Below are 23595 nucleotides of genomic sequence, written 5' to 3'. Positions count from 1 at the left end.
TGCCACCACCTAGTGGCTAATTCCAAGTATCACTCTTCTATTTCTCTGTCACCTCCTTTTATACCTTTGTTGGGAGTTCATATACATTGTTTCTGCCTTTTTATGAACTGGTTACCAATTCAGACTCACATCATTACATCACATGATGGGCAGTGTCTCCAACTCTTTCTTTCATCCTCTCTTCATTTTCTCCTTTATTTTTCTATTTTTATTTGCAACTCAAAAAGCCTTCCATGTCATGGCCAGTACATTTTATAAATAATATCCTTGGTTTTGAAGTAAAATTGGGTGTCCTAAAGTGCCTGTAAACTTTGAAAGTCCTTAAAGGCTCCCAGATATTTCCTGTAGAATCTCCATTTCTAATCCCATTTCCCCCAGTATCTACCTGTTAATTCAACCTCTTTGTGAAAGATCTATATACTAGAGAGTTTAAAACACCCTATTCACTTTTATTTATTTTCTTTGGTCTTTAAATGGTGTTATTTAAGTAATGTTTTCTGCTTTTTTATTGCAAGCAACTTCCCTTTTCATTATAAATGTTCACTTTAACTCTTAAATAGATTTTTGTCAATGATTGAGAATATTGTTTTTCTCTTTACACTCCATGTTTTATGCAAATACCTGTATTCAGTGTCTCTTATTTTCTTTTACTTCCACTGTATAAATCTGTGAATGCGTTGACTTTTTCACTAATACATTAAATGATATTTTCCTATTAGAAAACTAAAAGCAAATAATTTTTCAACTCAGATTAAGTAAGTTTTCCCAGCATCTGACAACAAAGAATATATAGGAGCATAGTGATTCAGTGAAGAGATAAGTCATAAAAAAAATTCTTCACTCAAGGAACTTTTTCACATACAAACAAACAGTTATAATTGGTGTAGTTAACAGGGATTGGTTGGACAAGGCATGTAATGAACTGTAGCAGTCTAGAGAAGTGGCCATGGGACCTATTTATCCTTCCAGGCTTCTCTTGGTTTTTATGCTCTGGTGTAGCACCCTTTTCTTTTTGTAATTGTTTTTTCAGGGTTTTTAAAAACCGTACATTTCTCTCCTTGCCAGTCATGTCAGTAACCCTCCTTCTGAGGGATCCTCCTTAATGGAGATGGTGATCATCCTGTAGCTCTCTGGTACATGAGTTGTCACTGTCTTGTAAGTTATTAATTGTATCTTGAAAATGAAGTCGGTAGAAAAGCTGAATATCTTTTCATAAATAAATGTGAAGTCTACTTCCTGTAGATTCCTAGTGTGAAAGTTATAAAGCATTGAATTTTAGAGATTCATCTCAAAAATGACCCCTTGCCTTGATACTCTCTTGACATCGTTGACAGTTCACCATCCCAGTTGACCTTTTATCCATTCACTCTTTCCTTTATAGACTTTTCTTCATCCTTGTGCCTTCTATTCATAAAACAACTTTCATAGCTTAAAACAACTTTGCTACCCTGATTCCCACTTTTTCCTCTGGCCATTCCTACACTATCTCTACGTCTTCTTGGCTTCTGCTTGATATATGTGAGTATCTCCTAATACCTTGTCTTCCACTCAATTATTCTTTCTCTGGATTTATCCTAGGAGGTCACGTCTATTTTCTGTGACTTCAACTCTGCAAAGAACTTTTAAATCCCCATTTCCAACCCTGCCATCTCTCCCCAGTTGAAGAATTAAGTCTCTACTTTTAAATATCTCAGTTGGAAGTTTTACTAACACCTGAAACTTAACATGTTTAAAGACAAATTCATTATACTTTTACCTAACTTTACTCCAAACTTGCTCTCTTGGTTATCACTGCCATCTTTGTACCAATCATACAAGTTCAAAACCTTGGAGTCATCTTTGACCTTTAATGTTTTCCTTCAACCAGCCATAAGTCCTGAAAATTTGCCCTCAGTCTAGTGCTGCTCACCTTGTATAGATCTTCTAAAGCAGTCTCTTAAGTGTTGTCTGTACACTTAATTTCTCTTTTCTTATCCAGGGCTGAGACTACAGCCTGAAGGTATGGGCCAGAGTCCTGGCCAATATCAGGGGCAGATGGTAAATATTTTAGGCCCTATGGAACTCCCAACAAAGGTATAAAAGGAGAGATGAAATATGGTCTCTGTTGCAACTACTCAGCTTACTCATTATAGTGCTAAAGCAGCCTTAGACGATAGTGAATGAACTGGCTTGTGCTCCAATAAAATATTACTTACCAAAATAGGTGATTTTGTCTTGAGGGCTGTAGCCGTAGTTTGCCACCTTCTGGCCCACAGAATCAAGTCTCATCTCCTTACGTTAGCATTCAGGGCCTTTCACTAGCCCCTATCTTGATAAATTTCTCTCCTATTATACCTATCAAGTGAGTCCTCCTCTCAAGACAAAGGATTATATTAAGAATATTTAAAACCCTCTAAAACAGAAATGCTTCCTTTTTTGGCATGTTCTTGCCTCTTCTCACCTGCTATGCTTCTGTCAGACCCAAGCAGAGACCTCTATTCCTTGTGATGCTTGTTGACCCTTGTGGATCCCTTCTCTGAAATTCTGTAGGATTTGCATTTATAACTCAGGTGGTTATTTATTAAATCAGCATTCATACTGATACTGTCTTATCTTTTGGGGATATGTCTTATCCTTGAAACTAGATTTTAAACCCCTTCAAGTTAAAGAAACCGTGTCTGTGTTTCTTCGTAGCCTTCTCAGGCATCTCACTTCTCGGCAGCAGGGTGAGTCTCAAAGGTGGTGGCGTAGTTGCATGTACAGTTTCTACAGTATACTTGCTACTTTTGTGATTCCAGAAATCAAAGTCAGGAGCAGGAAGGCAGTGAAAATAGTAGCATAAGGACCTTCAAAAATTCACTCTTCCATAAAAGCAATGAAAAAACTGCCAAAAAAAAAAAAAAAAAACCTCTCAGAATCAACTTTCTTAGGAATTTGATAATTAATCAAAGGCTTGGGGCACCTGGGTGGCTCAGTCATTAGGCATCTGCCTTTGGCTCAGGTCATGATCTCAGGGTCCTGGGATGGAGCCCTGCATTGGGCTCCCTGCTCAGTGGGGAGCCTGCTTCTCCCTCTCCCACTCCCCCTGCTTGTGCTCACTCTCTTGCTGTCTCTCTATTTCAAATAGATAAAATCTTAAAACCCAAAGGCTTGCAGAAACCCATGGAGCATTTGATCAAGAAAATGGTATGAACAGGGAGGTTTGTGGCATTTTAACTTGCCTTAATCCAATCTCCCACTCTCCAGCTCTGGAGTAGCCTTGAAAAAGAAAAGCCAACTTTCCCACTGTAGCCTTTCAGGCACCAAAGGGCAGAACAGAGGTGGAACTCTTTCAAAGCCTAATTGCCAAATAATTGTCATTATTTGACCTGTATGGTGGTTCCTGGAACACCCCACTTATAGGGCTGTCTATATTATGCCTGACGTGGAGCTTGCCCATAGAAAAAACATTGGTGAGCTGGAAAGGGCAGAGCGTTTTTCAGAACCAATTACAGACAAATATTTGTTTTTTTATTTTTTTGTTTTTAAAGATTTTATTTATTCGACAGAGATAGAGACAGCCAGCGAGAAAGGGAACACAAGCAGAGGGAGTGGGAGAGGAAGAAGCAGGCTCATAGCAGAGGAGCCTGATGTGGGTCTCGATCCCATAACGCCGGGATCACACCCTGAGCTGAAGGCAGACGCTTAACTGCTGTGCCACCCAGGCGCCCCTACAGACAAATATTTGAACTTTATGGCTGTCTGAGGTATAAATGACATTTGGGGCAAACAATAGACAACCAAAATTCTTGAAAAGCTGGTGAATAAGAGGTCTATATATATCAAAGCCTCTGCGAGCTTTGAAAATCTGCTGGGAATGTGCGAGTCCAGGCATATACACAGGACTGTGTACATGCTCAGGGAAGACCTAAGCAGGCCTTGAGCTCTCACCTCTGGCCGACCTTGAGGCTCTGCACAAGCAGGATGTGAAGATTAAGGCAGAGTTGTCAACAACCTGGTTGAGTATTGGAGGTGTGCCCCAAAACACATGGTCTCCTAGCAAAGACTGGGAGATTTATTGGTTCTGAGTGTATGAGGAAATCTCTGTTCAGTCACTAGCCAACCAGTAGGTGGAAACTTCAGTGGCCACGTATTATAAAGAATACAGGCTTCTCAGTTTAGGAAAGTCACTAAACAAAGAGAAACAGCAAGATACAGCCACAATAACAAAGCCTATGAGGCAGTGGGAACCTGATTTCCACTGTTGCCACATTGTATTATTTTCAATGTCAAGTTTTCAACAAAAAATTATGACAAATAGAATTAAAGTATAGCTCATATACAGGAAAAGAAGTAGTCAATTAAAACTGTCCCTGAAGAAGTCCAGACATTGGACTTACTAGGTACAGCTTTCAAGCCAACCATTTTAAATGTGTGAAGAGAATGAAAAGAAACCATATGTCAACACTTAAATGAAAGTGTAAGAACAGAGCAGAGCTGAGGGACAAATAGGATCCTGAGCTCACAGTGTCCCACAGATACACCAAAGCAGCAACTGCATCTATTGCAACTAATTTTAAAAATGACCTTAAAACTGGCAGAACAGATCTTCCACAGCTAGTCATAGAAAGGCAGCTACATCAAAAAGAGTAAAAGGAGTGAAGATATGGTTGGGAACCATACTAACCACAAACAGGAGGGATATCACAAGCACAGAGGAGCAAGGAAAGCAGACCCCATACCAGTCACCCCCAGCCCTGGGGACCCACACTGGGAAGATTAGTCCCTATAATGTCTGGCTTTGAAAATCAGTGGGGCTTAACCCCAGGAGAGCTAGCGGATGATAGGAAACCAAGTCCCCACCCTCAGAGAGCCAACACACTAACGTGCCCTAAAATACAGCATAGCAGCAACAGTTTGAAAAGCATTTGAGGTATACATGAAGGATATTTATTGACTAATCTTAGAACCTATACCAGTGGGGCAGGGATCTGCAGATTTCTCCAGGAACAAAACTGTTTGTCATTTTTCTTGTCCTCCCCAGGCTAGATAGCTGGGTGCTTGCAGAAGTCAGTTCTGACACTCTCCATCTACCTTGCTAGCACCACATACCTGACCCCAGGGTTCCCCTGCAGATTTGCCCCATCGAACACATTCAGTTCTGCAGACATCCCTCCAAAGTGGCTCCTTCCCTGCCTTGCCCAATAGGCAGTCCCAGCCAGGACTGGCACCACTCCAAAGTGACTCGTGCCCTGGGGAGGGGAAAATTTAACCCCACATACCCTTAGCTCTTGCAGCTGGGCGTTTTAGCTGGCTACACGGGGAGCAAGCCGTGCCCTTAGCTGTTGCAGAGGCTAATTGTAGAAGCTAGGCTGAATACCAGCCCCACTCGCCAGTGAGCCCATGGCAGCTGCAGCCAAGCCTCCCAGTTGGCCATGCAGGAAGCAAGCCCTACCCATCACTGCACCCACACCTTTCCCAGTAGCTAAGTAAAGACAGCTAGGCCATGTGTGGTCCCCACCCACGAGCAAGCCATGGCAGCTTCAGCCGGACCTCTTAACAGCATGGGGAACAAACCTTGACCCAGCAGGTGAAGCAGGTCATTGTGGCCAACTGGGCTGAAGGCCAGCTTTACTCACCAGCATGTCCACAGCAATCACAGTTCAGCCACAACAGGAATGTGTATGCAGCCCACACAGGGGACACACCTGGAGCACCTTGTTCTGGTGACCAGGAGGTATTGTGCTAGAGGGACCTCTTCTACACAAGGCCACTTGTTTCGAAACAGGAGATGTAGCTGACTTACCTAATACATAGAAACAGAGTTAGACAAAATGAGACAGAGGAATGTGTCCCAAATGAAAGCACAAGATAAAATTACAGAACTAAATGAAATGGAGATAAGCAATATTCCTAATAAAGAGCTCAAAGTAATGGTCATAAAGATACTAACCACACTTGGGACACCTGGACAGCTCAGTTGGTCAAGTGTCTGCCTTTGACTCAGAGTCCTGGGATCCAGCCCCAAGTCGGGCTCCCTGCTCAGTGGGGAGTCTCCTCTGCCCCTCCCCCTGCTTGTGCCTGCATGCATGCTCTCTCAAATAAATAAAAATCTTTAAAAAAAAAAAAAGATACTCACCAGATTTGAGAAAAGAGTGGATGAACTGAGAACTTTTCAACAAAGAGATACATAAAAAAACAACTTGTCAGAACTGAAGTGTACAGTAACTGAAATGAAGAATACACTAGAGGGAATCAACAGCAGATTAGAGGATGAAGAATGGATTAGCAATCTGGAAGGCAGGGTAATGGAAAGCAATGAAGCTGAATCACAAAAAGAAAAAATAATAAAAATGAAAATTAAGATTAAGAGAATTTTAAAAAATCATCAAGCATAAAAACATTCACATTATAGAGAGTCCAGAAGCAGAAGAGAGAAAGGGGCAGAAAACTTATTTGAAGAAATAATAGCCGAAAACTGTCTTAATCTGGAAGGAAATAGACATCCAGGTCCAGGAATCACAGAGAGCCCCTCACAAGGTAAACCCAAGGAAATCCATACTGATACACATAATAATTAAAATGGCAAAAAGTAATGACAAAGAGAGAATCTTAAAAGCAGCGGAAAAAACTGAGTTACATATAAGGGAACCCCCTTAAGAATATCAGCTGATTTTTCAGCAAAAATTTTGCAGACCAGAAGTGCTGAAAGGAAAAAATGTAAAGCCTACAACCAAGAATAAGTCAAGTTATCATTCAGAAATGAGTGAGAGAGATAAGAGATTCCCAAAGAGGTTAAAAGAGTTCATCACCACTAAACTAGCCTTATAAGAAATAATAGAAACTCTTTAAGTGGAAAGTAAAGGCCATAAGTAGTAATAAAAAAATTATGAAAGGAAAAAAATTTCACAAGTAAAAGTAAACATACGGTAAAGATAGATCACTTATAAAGCCAGTATGGAGGTTAAAACACAAAGTAGTAATATCAGTTATATCTGCAGAAATTAGTCAAGGGGATACACAAAAAGATGTAAAATACGTAAAACATGGAGAAGGGAGTAAAAATTTAATGCTATCAGAATGTGTTTAAACTTAAGAGGTCATAAAGTTAATACCGACTGCTGCTGTAGACATAGGATGTTATATATGAGCCCAGTGGTAACCACAAATCAAAAACCTATAATAGATACACAAAAAAATCAAAAGAATCCAAGAAGAGCACTAAAGAAAGCCATCAAACCACAAGGGAAAAGAAGAAAGGAACAGAGAAGAAATATAAAACAACCAGAAAACAATTAACAAAATGGTAGTAAGTACATACCTATCAATGATTGCTTTAACTGTAAATGGACTAAATGCTTCAATCAAAGGACTTAGGGTAACTGTTGGATTAAAACAAACAAACAAAAAACATCTATATGGTGCCTACAAGAGACTCACTTCAGACCTAATGACATACAGACTGAAAGTGAAGGGGTAGAAAGAAATTTTCCATGCAAATGGAAGCAAGGAAAAGAAAAGGGCAGAGTAGCAATACTTATATCAGACAAAATAGACTTTAAAACAAAGACTGTAGCAAGAAACCAGGGCACTACATAATGATAAATGGATCTAGCCAACAAAAGTATTTAACAATTGTAAATATCTATGCACCCAACATAAGAGAACCTAAATACAGAAAGCAAATATTAACAGACATAAAGGGAGAAATGAACAATAATACAATAATAGTTGGGCGCTTTAACACCACACTTAACATTGACAGATCATCCACACAGAAAATCAACAAGGAAACTGACTTTGAACAACACATTAGACCAGATATATACTGAACTTAATAGATTTAAGTCTCGGCTTAACAAATATGTACAGAATATTCCATCCCCAAACAGAATACACATTCTGTTCAAGTGCGCATGGAACATTCTTTAGGATAGACCACATATTAGGCCACAAAACAAGTCTCAATAAATTTAAGACTGAAATCCTATCAAGCATCTTTCCCAATCAAAATGGTATGAAACTAGAAACCAGTTACAAGAAAAATACTGAAAAAAACCCCACAAACACATGGAGGCTAAACAACATGCTACTAAACAACCAATGGGTCAATGAAGAAATCAAAGAGGAAATAAAAAAATACGTGCAGACGAATGAAAATGGAAATACAACCATCCAAAATATTTGGGATGCTGCAAATGCTGTTCTAAGAGAAAAGTGTAGGGGCGCCTGGGTGGCTCAGTTGGTTAAGCATCTAACTCTTGATTTCAGCTCAGGTTATGATCTCAGGGTTGTGAGATGGAGCTCTGTGTCAGGCTCAGCACTGGGCATGGACCCTGCTTGAGATTCTTTCTCCCTCTCCCTCTGGCCCCCACCCTTCTACTTGCACACTCTCCAAATTAAAAAATAAGAGGGAAGTTTAGAGCAATACAGGACTACCTCAAGAAACAAGAAAAATCTCAAACAATCTAACCTTATACTTAAAGGAAGTAGAAAAAGAACAAAGCCTGAAGTTAGCAAAAAATAATCAAGATTAGAGTGGAAATAAATGAAATAGAAACTAAAAAAGAAGAAAGAAAAGAAAAATAGAAAACATCAATGAAACCACCAGCTGGCAAACAAGAGCTGGGGGGCACCTGGGTGACACATTTGTTTGAGGATCCAGCTCTTGTTTTCAGTTCAGGTCATGATCTCAGGATTGAGAGATTGAGCCCCGCATTGGGCTTTGCACTCAGTGCAGAGTCTGCTTCAGATTTTCTCTCCCTCTCCCTCTGCTACCACCCTTGGCCCTCCTCCCCACTCACACACATGCGCGCTCTCTCTCTCTCTCTCTCTCTCAAATCTTTTAAAAAAAGAAGAAACTAACAGCTAGTTCTTTGAAAAGATAAGGAAAATTGATAAACCTTTTTAGCTTGACTCATCAAGAAAAAAAAACCTCAATATCAGAAATGAAAGAAGAGAAATAACAGTTACACCACAGAAATACAAAGAATTATAAGAGAATACTATGAAAAATCCTATGCCAACAAATTGGGACAACCTGGAAGAAATGAATAAATTTCTAGAAACACACAATCTTCCAAAACTGAATCAGGAAAAAATAGAAAATTTGAACAGACTGGTTACTAGTAACAAAATTGAATCAGTAATCAAAAACTCCCAACAAACTAAAATCTAGGATCACATGCTTCAGAGGTGAATTCTACCAAGCATTTAAAGAAGAGTTAATACCTATTCTTCTCAAACTATTACAAAAAATAGAAGTGAAAGGAAATTCATTCTACAAAGCCAGCATTACCCTGACACCAAACCAGAAAAAGACACTACAAAAAAAGAAAACTATAAGCAAACATCCCTAATGAACATAGATGCAAAATTCCTCAATAAAATATTAGCAAGCTGAATTCAATGATACATTAAAAGGATCATTTACCACGATCAAGTGGGATTTATTTCAGGGATGAAGGGATGGGTCAGTATTGGCAAATCAGTGTGTTACATCGTATTAACAGGAAGGATAAAAACCATACGATTTTCTCAATAGATTTAGAAAAACCATTTGACAAAATACAACATCTGTTTATGATAAAAATTCTCAACAAAGTAGATTTAGAGGGAATATACTTTAAAATTTAAAAAGGCCATATATGAAAGACCCACAACTAACATCATACTCAATGGTGAAAACAACTTTTCCTCAGATCAAGAACAAGACAAGAATGTCCATTCTTGCCACTTTTATTCAGCATAGTACTGGAAGTCCTAGCTGAGCAGACAAGAAAAAGAAATAAATTCTCAGACAAGAAAAATAAAAGCTCCAAATTGGTAAGGAAGGAGATAATCTCATTATTTGCAGATGATATGATATTATATATAGAATAACCTAAAGACCACCAGAAGTCTATAGAACTGATACATGAAGTCAGTAAAGTTGCAGGATATAAAATTAATATAAAGAGATCTGTTACATTTCTATACACCAATAACAAAGTAGCAGAAAGAGAAATTAAGAAAAGAATCCCACTTATAGTTATACCAAAAATAATAAATTATCTAGGAAATTGAAAGAGGAGAAAGACCTATACTCTGAAAACTAGAAGAAATTATAGAAGAAATTGAAGGTGACACAAATGTAAAGATATGTTCATGAATTGGGAGAATTAATATTGCTGAAATGTCCATACTACTCAAAGCAATCTATAGATTAAACGTAATTCCTTTCAAAGAACAAATAACATTTTTCACAGAATTGGAACAAATCGTCCTAAAATTTGTATGAAGCCACAGGAGATTTTGGATATCCAAAGCAATTTTTAGAATAGCAAAGCTGGAGTCACCACAATCCCAGATTTCAGGATATACTACAAAGCTATGGTAATCAAAACAGTGAGATATTGGCACAAAAACAGATACGTAGATCAATGGAAGAGAATGGAAAGTCCAGAAATAAACCCTTAATTATATGGTCAGTTAACCTGCAACAAAGGGGCTAGAATATACACTCAGGAAAAGACAGTCTTTTCAATAAATGGTGCTGAGAAAACTGGACAGCTACATGCAAAAGAATGAAACTGGGCCATTTTATTACATCATACACAAAAATAAACTCAAAGTAGATTAAAGACTTAAATGTGAGATGTGAAACCATAAAACTCCTAAAAAGAAAACATAAGCAGTAATCTCTTGGACATCACCCTTGCAACATATTTATGGATATGTCTCCTTGAGCAAGGGAAATGAAAGCAAAAATAAACTATCGGGACTACACCAAAATAAAAAGCTTTGGCACAGCAAAGGAAACTACCAACAAAACAAAAAGGCAACCTACTGAATAAGAGAAGATATTTGCAAATGATCTATCTGATAAGGGTTAAGTTAATATCCAGAATATATAAACAACTCAACATCAAACAATCCAATTTTTTTAAATGGGTAGAGGACCTGAAATAGACATTTTTCCAAAGAAGACAGATGACCAACAGACACATGAAAAGATCCTCAACATCACTAATCGTCAAAGAAATGCAAGTCAAAACCACAATAACATAATCACCTCACACTCATGAGGATGGCTATTATCAAAAACAGAACAGAAAACAGCAAGTGTTGGTGAGGATATGGAGATATTGGAACCTTTGTGCACTAATAGCATTTAAAAAAAGAGTAAAATACTTAGGAATATATTTAACCAGGAAAGCATAAAATTTGTATACTGAAAACTGCAAAACACTAAAGGAAATTAAGGCTCAGGTCATGATCTCAGGTTCCTTCCTTAGCAGGGAGTCTGCTTTTCTGCTTGTCCTCCCTCTGCCCCTTCCCCTGCTTATGCTCGCTCACTCTTTCTCTCTCTCTCAAATAAATAAAATCTTTAAAAAAAAAAAAAAAAGGAGAAGGTGGCCTAAATAAATGGGAAGACATCCATGTTTGTGGATTAGAAGACTTAATATTGTGAAGATGGCAGGCTTACACAGATTATTTTCAGATTCAGTGATAACCCTAACCAAAATTCTAACTGCCATTCCTGCAGAAATTGACAAGCTGATCCTAAGTCATAGAAATCCAAGGGACCTGAAATAGTCAAAACAATCTTGAAAAAGAACAACAAAGTTGGAGGACTCAGTCACAATTTCAAAACTTGCTTCAGAGCTACGGTAATCAAGACAGTATGATACTGGCAAAAGGGTGGACATATAGATCCGTGAAAAGAATTGAGGGTCAGAAATAAACCCTTATACTGATGATGAATTTCTTTTCGACATGGTGGCCAAGATAATTCAAGGGGAAAAATAGTCTTTTCAACAAATGGTGCTGGAACAATTGAATATCCACATGCAAGAAATGAAGTTGGATCCCTACCTCATGCTATATATGAAAATTAACTCAAAATGGACCTATAGCTAAATGTAACAGCTAAAACTATAATACTCTTAGAAGAAACATAGGGATAAAATTTCAAGACCTTAGGTTTGGAAGTAGATTCTTAAAAATGATACCATCAGCACAAGCATCAAAAAAAAAAAAGATAAATTAGATTTCATCAAAGTAAAAACTTTTGTACATCAAAGAACACTCACAAGAAAGTGAAAAGACAACACACAGAATGGGAGAAAGTATTTGCAAATCACACATATGGTAAACCTTTAGTATTTAGATTATATAAAGAGCTCTTACAAATGAACAAAAAGATAACTCATTTTTTAAAGTGGGCAAAAGATTTAAATAGACATTTCTCCAAAGAAGATAAAAAATGGCTGGGGTGCCTGGATGGCTCACCCAGTTAAGCATCTGCCTTTGGCTCAAGTCATGATCCCAGGGTCCTAGGATCGAGCCTTGCATCGGGCTCTCTGCTCAGCAGGGAGTTTGCTTCTCCCTCTCCCTCTGCTCTCTTGTGCTCGCTCTTTCTCCCTAATAAATAAATAAAAATCTTTTTTAAAAAAAGAAGATAAAAAGTGGCCAATGAACACATGAGAAGATGCTAAACATCATTAGTCATTAGGACTATGCAAATCAAAATCACATGACGTACCACTTCAAACCCAGTAGGATGCTTTTTTTAAAAAAAAAATAAGGATAGTGTATAATAAACTATAAGCTAGAATCAAATACTGATACATGCTACAACATGAGTGAATCTTGAAAACACTATGCCAAGTGAAAGAAGCCAGACACAAAGGTAACATATTGTTATGATTCCTTTTCTATGAAATGTCCAGACTAGGCAGTCCATAGACACAGAAAGCAGATTGGCTTTTGTCAGGTCTAGGGAGAAGGACAAAGTAGTGACCGCTAATGAGTAAGTTTCTTAGTGGGGTCATGAAATGCCCTGGAATTAGATAATGGTATTGGCTGCACAAACTCATGAACATATTAAATATTACTGAATCATACACTTTCAATGGTGACTTTTATGGTATTCGAATTATATTTCAATTTAAAATAAAAGTCAAAGTCAAGCTCGACAGTTGCTTTAGCTGGTGAAGGTACTAGCCATACCATTCCAAAGATGAAAGGAAAAACACTGTTAGGGATGTGGATTTAAAAAAACCAACAGGGGTGCCTGAGTGGCTCAGTCAGTTAAGCATCTGCCTTCAGCTCAGGGCCCTGGGATCAAGCCCCGCATCAGGCTCCCTGCTCAGTGGGGAGCCTGCTTCTCCCCTTCCCTTTGCCCCTTCACCCCCCCACACACTCCTGCTTTAATAAAATCTTTTAGAAGAAATAAAAACAAAAACCTCAAATAATCATTATAAGAACTAGAATTTGTTGAATTGTATCCTACAGCTGGAAAACTGTGTAACCCATGATATTGACCACTAGCTGATTTCAGATCTAGTTTCTTAACTCTTCTAAAACAAAGGGATAAAGATGCTTCTAGGGTAACCACCTTAGAAGCAGAAAGAGCTTTTTTTGAACTGTTCCTCTCCTGGCCTGACTTGGAAGGAACAGGTTAGAAGGCAAGGGCATTGTGCCATTAAAAGGTAACATTCTGGAAACGCAAAACAAATCTTTTCCCATATAATATTTCTTCAGATATGCAGGGGAGCCTAAAATGTTGATCCCCCCAGAGCAACTGGCAAGGCCTGAGCTATACAGCTACTGTCCCAGGCAGCAGTCTCCCCTTAACCCCTTGTTTGTAGTCCAAATGTTTCCATTTTCTGTGTGTGTTATGAAAGGAAAGCAGCACTGCTCTTAGGGTCATCTCTTTAAGCTCCTCCCCACCATCTTCGTCATCTCTGCTGAGCACTATTAATTTTCATTGCTTCTCTTAAAACATGTTGATTACTTTTCAGAGACCTGTATAGCAGCAAGTCCAGGGTGTACCTAGCTAGGAAACAGCAGGGTTACCTTGTATAATTGTAGAATGTTTCTATAGAGAGAAAATGCATAATTGTCATATTGTCATTTTCTAAGTACTTACAAATCAAATATTAAATAATTCAGGCCAGAATTTTGTTAGAGATTAATGTCAAACCTTATTGAATTATAAATTCCAGAAACAAGCTTTTGTCTAGTTTTTAAAATCTTCCCTTAACTCTTCTGACACCTCTGTACTTGTTAACAATTTCTGAAAAGTTATGAGTAGCGATGCCATGGTCATTTCTATAGGTTTTTTTTAAGACCTGAGATTTCTCTGCAGAAGAGAATACATTTAGAAGGTCTTCCTGTACCCGCACGTTATACTCTGACTTCACTGGGATCTAGAAGATGTGCCAAGCATTCTCTGTAAGCTGTTTGGAACAAGAAAACAGACAGGAAACCTTGGGTAGTTGAGATGATGTGAATAGATAACAGGGAAGATCTGTGCGAATATTTATCCCTCTGTTTCCATGCTGTCTAGACTATCAGTCTTCCCGTTTGAAATGGCTGGAGTATCTTTTGCTTTAGATGTAACTTTTGACTTCTATTTTCTTTTATGGATACTTTACCATCTAAATAGTGACCAAGTATCATTTGTAAATTTGTTTCTGTTGGTCTTTGCTAGGAAATATATTTTGCTAGGAACACATTTGCTAAGAATAGATACTAACTGGATGACTCTCTTTTTCTTTTCTTTTTTCTTTTTTTTTTTTTTAGAGACAGAACATGCATGTGTTGGTGGGGAGGGGCAGAGGGGGAGAGGGAGAGCAAGAATCTTAAGCAGATTCCATGTCCAGTGTGGAGCCCAAGGTGGGAATCAGTCTCACAACCCTGAGATCATGACCTGAGCCTAAGTAAAGAATCGGACACTTGACCAACTGAGCCACCCAGGTGCCCATGGATGGCTCTACTTTTGACTTAGTGAATTTAAGAACAATTCTGCTTGCTGACCTAATATCCTGTATATATAAGTAGAAGTAATACTTTATATATTTAAAAGATTCGATTGCTGGCTTTGTTTTACTATTGATAACTTTTAAGGTTTGAAGATGTAATTGTGTTTCACAAATTGGCTCATGTTTATCATGTCTACAAACTTCATTTTGATTTTTTCAGTTTGAGCCTTCATTCTGGATTGGTTCTTATATTTTCTTTATGTTTTTTTTATTATATTATGTTAGTCACCATACAGTTCATCCCTGGTTTCTGATGTAAAGTTCGATGGTTCATCAGTTGCGTATAACACCCAGTGCACCATGCAATACGTGCCCTCCTTACTACCCATCACCAGCCTATCCCATTCCTCCACCCCCCTCCCCTCTGAAGCCCTCAGTTTGTTTCCCAGAGTCCATAGTCTCTCATGCTTCATTCCCCCTTCTGATTAACCCCCCTTTTTTTATCCCTTTCTTCCCCTACCGATCTTCCTAGTTCTTATGTTCCATAGATGAGAGAAATCATATGATAATTGTCTTTCTCTGCTTAACTTACTTCACTTAGCACAATCTCCTCCAGTGCCGTCCATGTTGCTGCAAATGTTGTGTAATCGTTCTTTCTGATGGCTGAGTAATATTCCATTGTATATATGGACCACAACTTCTTAATCCAGTCATCTGTTGAAGGGCATCTCGGCTCCTTCCACTATTTAGCTATTGTGGACAATGCTGCTATTGGTTCTTATATTTTAGTGATGCTCATGCTTAAAGGGTAAATTAGTACTGCTAATAAAATGAGAAAAATCAAGACACATAGAACATTGCTTTTCCAGTAAAGTACTGCCACAGGCCATCAGATACCTGACTTTTAGTTGTAGGGGATCTTGCGGCCTAATTGACCTCTGTTGAACCCTAGGGCTCCTTAGAGCCCCATTAGAAATCACTGCTCTTTTAAAAAATATTTTAGGGGACGCCTGGGTAGCGCAGTCGTTAGGCGACTGCCTTCGGCTCAGGGCGTGATCCTGGCGTTCCAGGATCGAGCCCCACATCGGGCTCCTCCGCTGGGAGCCTGCTTCTTCCTCTCCCGCTCCCCCTGCTTGTGTTCCCTCTCTCGCTGGCTGTCTCTCTCTGTCAAAATAAATAAATAAAATCTTAAAAAAAAAATAAAGTTACGAGACTTTTTTAAAATATCCCTAATACTTTTAGAAGTGACATTATATAATAAAATATTTTATATGCTTTCTGTGACCTTTATTTTTGATTAAACTCATAATGTGTTGTTAACCAAATTATCTAGAGGTATGCAGATTGTCAATTGCCCAGGATTTTCCTCATACATTTTTGAAGAATATCATGTAAGTATCCAAGAATTAGGAACATTTTTACTCACTAGTACTAAGGAGCTATAATTTGAAATGTTTTCAGAAAATACTTTGAAAATACTTAAAATGATAGTGGAAGTGACACCTGTGGTTTCATTAAAAGTAAGGTAGAATATTTTAATTACTAATCTTTATTTCCTTTAGGGTTTAATGAAGAAATTCATTCGATGTTCTACGCGTGTAACTGTGGGAACTATTAAAAAATTTTTAAGTTTAAAACTAAAACTTCCAAGTTCTTATGAGGTAAGTTAATAATCTAATCTTGATCATTTTGATAATTCTGATCTGAAATAAAATTCTAACAAAAGAAGTAAAAATTAACTGAAAATGCATTTAATTTTTGTGGAAACTTAGGTTATTTTCATGTTAAAATTTAATTTCGAGAATATTCTATTTAATCTGTATTTTTTATTTTAACATCTGACTAAAACATGCTACTAATGCATTTAGTGGTTTATAATTAGAAGAGATACTTAAATAACTTATATGTTCCCAAAATAAATAATACAGCTGACTAGATTTTTTTAATGCCAACGTGTTTTTTTTTAATGAGAACTTTGAGATCCATTTTTACCAATTCTTGATAGACTTCTTTTTCAGAATGTAAGAACATTGTCGTTTTATGTAAAAGGATTTTGTAAATAATGTTCCCTTAATTGTGTCATATGCAAAAGTGATATTGTTTAGCAGAAGGTAAAACCAACATAATTGCATCTGCATAAATGCAATTTACCAGTTTCCTTACGGAGAGATAAATTGCCCTCAATTTGATCACAGCACAGCTTGTAATGTGTTCAATGTTTAGCGAATGTTTATGATCCTAGGAATATAGATATAATGTAATGAGGAGACATGGCTACCATTTCTCACCTGCCCAAATGGCAGTCTTAACAACTTGTATTAATTTCTCTTCCTCCCCTTTGGGTTCTGATAGTAGCAGCTTCTGAAGAAACGAAAGACTAAGACTAGTTTCCTATATAAACACAGACAACAAAGACACCAAAGGCAACATTAGTTCTTCATTATGTACACTAAGATTAATGTGGACAGTTTATCATAGCAGAAATAAAATAGGATTTGAACATAGGCACTGACAGGTATTAAGTATGTATTTTGAGGAAGCCTCTGATCCTAAATTTATTTAAAAACTCTTAGACAACTAATAATCTATGGATTAAAAATTCTTTCTGTGGTTTGGTCCTACAAATATTAAAACATTTCCAGAAACATTAACTAACTTTTACATTAGGGAAAAAATTGTGAAAGTTAATCAAAGCCCTATGTACTTGGAAAAGTAAAAGATGACAACTTAGATACAACAGTGAAAATAGAAAAAGAAATTGTTTTTATGATTTGGTTTTGTACTTTATTCTCTTCTTACAAAATACCACATGCAGTTTTATTTCCTTACTTTTAAGTGTGACCCATTGAGTTATTTTCTAGTTTCCAGGAAGTTGTTAGAGCTGAGAGGACTATTTCTCTCATCCAGTCTCACTGCTGGCACGTCATGGATCCCTCCATAGAAGCAGACAGCAGGGCAGGAAACTCTGTCCACTGACAGCTCCTTATCTATCCCAATGTAAAGGACTGTTCCTGTGATTTTTAGTAACGTTTACTGGTTCCCCCCTTATTTTCCTGCCTGACACATACGGCGATGTTTTCATGAAATACCTAACAACTGAAGCTTTTGAAACAGCATTGCTAACTGGGGCAAGATAGTTCCATTTTTAAATGACGAAGAAGCAGTGTACCTAACCAGGGATTGCCTCCCAAATCTCTTTACTTCTTTGCTTATGAATTTATTTTACAGGCAAGATTTAAAAAAATAAAATTATCTACTTTGTCCTTTTAAAAATAAAATGTCTAAAAAACGTTTGAGGTCCATGTAAGTCAACATAATCAAAATATCAATATAATTCAGCTAAAAATGTGTCTAATACAATTGGAACACTACTCATTTTAGACTTAAAAGTTCAAAACTCTCTAGTCTCAGTCTAATCAGACATAGAATTACTTAAAACCCATTTTTTTTCCCTTCCCACACTTTAAATTCTATCAGTTTGCCTTTAATACCTAGAGAACTGGAATGTTTTCTTTATAGGGACCTGTGATAAACGTTTAACTATACTTTGTTGAATTGGTAAACCATAGCCACAGTTCCTGGGGCCTTCTTAAGGATTTGTGGGGGGTTGTTTGGTTCCTGCAACTCTAGAGCAAAAGTGAGCTTTGGAAAGCACATCCCTTTTTTGAAGTTCAATGCAAGGTGAGAAGAAGGTCCTGTAAGTATTATTTAAGTTACCAACCAAGCCAAACAGGCCAGAGAGCCTTAGAAGATACAGGCCTAACTGTTCTCTCGACTTAGCTACAGGCAATTACCGGAAATTCTCAAATGCCTTGAAGTCCCCATAAATCTTGTATCCACATTCGTTCCTTTACCCTCTTTGAATACAAACTAATGAGAGGAAAGCAAGTCTAAATCTTGAGAAGGTGAAAGCATTCTGAGAAGTGAATTCATAAGCCAGAGGCGCTATGAGGTCTCCACAGTTCCTTCCCATTCTGTAAGAGACAGTCACAGAAGTCCCTCTAAACCTTTAAGGTTGCACAGAGACATGGACTGAGAAAGCTTACACTGCATGTCAAAATTATGTATATAGACTTGAGTGACAGGTATGTGGGACAAGACAAGCACTGCTTCATGTTGCTTATATCTGAATTGTTAATTATTATGAGATGGACCAGTGCTTTTAATAAAAATATTCAGTGTTCTTTTAAATAATGGTTAATATTTCCATTTTCTTATAACTATTTGAATCTTTTTTGAAATTTGGGGGGAAAATGTAAGACACTAATGAATTTTTTACTTACGTTAATGGATCTGTAACTATTCTTTTTAAAGTTGGACGTGCTGTGCAATGGTGAAATTATGGGGAAGGATCACACTATGGAATTCATCTACATGACAAGATGGCGACTAAGAGGCGAAAACGTAAATTGCTTTTATATTTACCTATGTGTATATTTAGTTATATGCCATTGTGCTACTCATAATAAACAGTATTACTTAGAAACAAACAAAAACTAGCTTGGGAAAGAGAAGAAACTGATTCATTTTACTGTTTATCCGAGCTACTCCATGATAATTGGTCCTAAGTACAAGACCAAGATCTGTGTGAAATGTGGTTTTGTTATATTTAAGGTGAGTTAAAAACACCATCTAAATACGTTCAGAACTCTACTTACCTCAATACAAAGATGGCACTTTTTTTAAAACCCCAATGAAATATGGGAACTTCTAACTATATGGAGTCAAGTGAGGAGACTAAGTTTTGCCCTGATTTGTATGTTGTTTAATGGTTGATATTATTTTTTGGTTGTGGCATAGGGTACAAATAGGGTAGAATCTAGGTAATCTTTTTTTCAGGTACCTCCTTTACGTGAAAGTGTAAAATTGGATCAAAGGGTAAGTGAGTTTGCAGTGGTTTCTGATGTCAGAATTAGATTGTTGTGGCTTAGGCCCTAGGCAATATGAGAGAAATGATGTAAAAGGAGAAAACCTGAGAAAAACTCAAAACACCCAAAAGGAGAATTCTGTATTTTGAACTATACCTTTGCTTAGGGTTAATTAGAAAGTTCAAGCATATCTTATCTGAGTTCTGTGTAACATTGATAGTAGAGAAATCCAAGGAGCTAGGGATTATAAAGCTGATGTATTATCAGTGAGGAATGTAGTAGTAATGCTACCAGAAATTCTCTTTATAATCTGCTTACATGAATACACATTAACTGAGATAGACTGGAAAGTTGTACTAGGTGACTTCCAAGGTCCTCTCAGACATCCAGATTCTGTGGTGTTTATGGTACAGTATGTCATACCTCTAAACTCTGCATAATTTAATCTCTCTAATAAGCTAGGTTTTATTACATTTTCTTATGAAAATATAAATTAACTATTAAAAATACAGAATGAAGAAATGTAATCTCACTCAAAGACAGGTAATACAGAATCTGAATGTAATGAGGGTTGCCATGTTACAGTGGTTCAAAAACATACTTCTGTGGAATGTAAACATCTATGGAATTGTTATAAAACCTCAAAAAGTCATTATTGTGTGTTGTATTCAATGGGTAGGAAAATAGGCTGTGTTTTTCAGAAATGTCTAGATATGATATAACAATAAATGAAGCACCTAACATCTAAAGTCAGAATTTTTTTTTCTGAATCCCACTTGGGTAAAGCTTCCTTGTGAGGCTGAATTCTCATGACCAGGAAGAAAAAATTATGGTCTAGTACCAGTCACCAGCTAGTCCTGTGCCCTGGAAGAACTCATTAGCCCTCTCTCAGCCTCATTTTTTAAAAAAACAAATCTAATTATCTTCGTGTTTGGTAAATTACTACCTGCCTTTCTAAGACATTTTATAGTTTTTTTTTAAATGGTTCTACATACATCACCTTCATTGAATCCTTCCAACTAAATGTTTCAGGGACCAAATGCAGATTACAGAGGTGGTCAGTTCTCCCTTACCCAGCACAGCTGGGGCCTAGATACTGTGATATTACATATAATATCATAATATAATTTTAGCTTTCTTTGGTAAGTCATTGGGCATTTTATTATTTGTTAATGATTTTCAAGCGCTATGAATAGGTTTGCCTTAAGGTTGAAGAGATGGAAAAAGTCATCTATCTACTCACTTGTTCTTCTCCCAGTCCCTTCCCACACTGCCAGTTATTTTTAAGTCAAAGCATGAAACAGCTAATTTGAAGAAATTGTTGTTAATTGACCATCAGTTAAATCAGTCTTTACTACAATTATATTTCTGGTTACACATATCTGATAGTTTAAATTCCTATGTTGTTTAAGGCGTATTTTAATAAAAATTGGTTGGGAAAATGGTTCAGTACCTTATGATTTTTCATTCATGTAAAAACTAAACCAATAAATAGAAAAATTACATTTTATATTTAGTACAATGGTAAGTAATATATTAGTCAATTTTATTTTTTCAGCATGACAAACCTGTTTTTCGTTTATTCTCCTCCAAACCTGTTTCTAGCCTCAGTCTTTACAATCTCAGTAGTTCCAAGATTTTTAGTTCCATTTTTCCAGTTTCTCAGACCAGAATCCCCGAAGCTGGTCCTGATTAGTTTCTTCTTTCGTCTATCCTTAGCAAATTCTGTGACCTCTCCTATCAGAATCCAGTTATGTCTTACCACCTCCACTTCTGCCACTCTGGGCCCCACTGCTGTCACCATTCTCCAGACGTTCTGAAAAAATCTCCTCCCTGGGCTCTATGCTTCTTCTCCTGCCTCCAGCCAGGGTCTCCCTACGGTCCTGGCCCAGCACAGCAGCCAGAGGGATACTCCGAAAACAAGTTAGAACATGTCCCTTGGGGTGCCTGAGTGGCTTAGTCATTAAGCATCTGCCTTCGGCTCAGGTCATGATCCCAGCGTTCTGGGATCAAGCCCCACATCAGGCTCCCTGCTGAGTGGGAAGTCTGCTTCTCCCTCTCCCACTCCCCCTGCTTGTGTTCCCTCTCTCGCTGCCTCTCTCTCTGTCAAATAAATAAATAAAATCCTTTAAAAAAAAAAAAAAAAGAACATGTCACTTCTCTGCTGTCAACTTTCCAGTGACATCGCATACCATTTAGATAAAAACCAAAGTTCTTCCAAGGACCTGTAGATATGGACCCCCATGACTTTTCCCAGACACCTCTGTGGTCTTATTCTTGCTGTCCTTTGGCTCACCACATTCTGGCCCCACTTGCTTCTGTTTCCTCTAACACGCTGGGCTTTCTCCTGCCTCCCTGAGTATCCACCTGAATCATTTTCTTTACCCTCTTCACCCAAAGAATTTTGCTTCTACATCACCTTCTCAGTGAGGCCTCCAACTTTCCTTATAATACCCCACCCCTGCTCCTAGTATGGCACTCTCCCAATCCGTTTTATGTTTGACTGTTTTCTATAGTATTTTTTTCATACCATCTGGCATACTGTGCCACTTAGTTATGTTTATTGTTTATCCCCCAACTCAAATGTAGTCTGAGGACAGGGATGATTATTTGTCCACTGCTGAGTCTCCAGTACCAGAGCAGTGCCTGGTACAACCTCAGTAAGTATTTGTTCATAGAGTAAATCGAATGAAAAGTTCCTTTTATAAGATCATAGTTATGCAAAATATATCCTAAAGATCATCTCATTTATTTGAATCTCCATTTCTCCTTTGTTTTCTCTTAAATTTTAAATTTTTGCTCATGTTCCAACTAATTATGAATTAGAATAGTAATTGGTGAATTCTGACAGTTGGGAGTGAATGGACAAATTAACAATAAAACAGTCATTTCTTGATCAAGCCCCTTCCAGGGTATTTGTGGCAATCACATCCCTCCCCATCTCCACCCTCTGTTGCCAGCAGGATGCCAGGATGTGTGACAGGCTTACATGACTCTGACTACTGTTACTGCTGCCTGGCTGTGGTAGGTCTGGGATCAGCTGGTTTCCTAAACTCATGACCACCTTGTGGTTCTTTTACTTGTTTCTAGTACTTTTTTACATTAAACATTTTGATCCACCTGGGATTTGTTTACCTACATACACATACCTACAATGAAGCTAAGACTCTAAATTATTCTAAGATTTTTTTTTGCCAAAAATGTAATTTATTGATAAGCCATACTTTATCTCAGTGTTTTGAGTTGTCACCGTTATCTGTGCATATGTATCTATACACGTGTATACACAGGTATGTATACACATGTTCCTGGACATTCTATTTTGTTCTTCTGCACATGTCTTACACCTGCACCACGCTACCCAGTTTGTATAGTTTTTATAAAAATCCGATCATATACCATTCCTAATTAAAAGCCCCTCAGTTGTCCATTTTCTTTGGGATAGGTTTGAATCAAGTTCAGACTAATTTATAAGGCAAATAGGCCTTTTAGGTTGCTTTATGATGTTACGGCTAAGCTCATTATTCTTTTAAAAATGGTGTTGGCTAATTTTACCCACTTATTTTTTTCAGATGAACTTGAGAATGGGATTGTGATTGGCATTGGAATAAGTTTTTAGGTTGATATGGCTGAAATTGGCATCTTTGCAGTTTTTTTAGTCTACTCGGGGCCATGAGGGTGGGGGTGTTCTCCTCATCCGTTCCAGGCTCTCCTAGGTCTCTGAGTCAACCCCGTGGCTCTCTTCCCTCTTCGTGCAGGATGCTGCTTCTGCCCCCGGAGTCTTCTGCCTCAGGCAAGGCCACTCTGTGTTCCCATCACCTCCTTACCTTGTCTGACGCCTACACTCCTAGGAAGAATCTTGGAGAAGTCTGTTTGGCCTCTGTTTCTCCAGAGCAGCAGCCCATCTTCCTGAGCCCCACAGCATCTCTGCCTCTTTCCTCTTCTTTATCCTGGGGCAGTTCCACTGAAGGCTCAGCCTGTTTTCTGTAGTCTTGCACATTCTGGATTTTATCTGTAGG

At 37.7% G+C, this 23595-nt stretch overlaps 1 protein-coding gene across 5 annotated transcripts in view; it reads left to right on the top strand.

The window, feature by feature from the left end:
- PCGF5 (polycomb group ring finger 5) overlaps window positions 1–23595 on the top strand; it is a 118291-nt gene that overhangs the window by 80189 nt on the left and 14507 nt on the right. For all 5 annotated transcript variants that reach the window (XM_040623966.1, XM_040623965.1, XM_008696240.2 and 2 more), the window contains 2 exons: window positions 16271–16369; window positions 19023–19112. In XM_040623966.1, the coding sequence (XP_040479900.1) occupies window positions 16271–16369; window positions 19023–19112 (189 nt within the window). The remainder of the gene's footprint in view (window positions 1–16270; window positions 16370–19022; window positions 19113–23595) is intronic.

Source organism: Ursus maritimus, unplaced genomic scaffold (genome assembly GCF_017311325.1).
Source record: "Ursus maritimus isolate PB19 unplaced genomic scaffold, ASM1731132v1 scaffold_7, whole genome shotgun sequence".
Classification (NCBI taxonomy): Eukaryota; Metazoa; Chordata; class Mammalia; order Carnivora; family Ursidae; genus Ursus; species Ursus maritimus.
The sequence above is the reverse complement of the archived record's forward strand: the minus strand, read 5'-3'. Positions and strand labels throughout refer to the sequence as shown.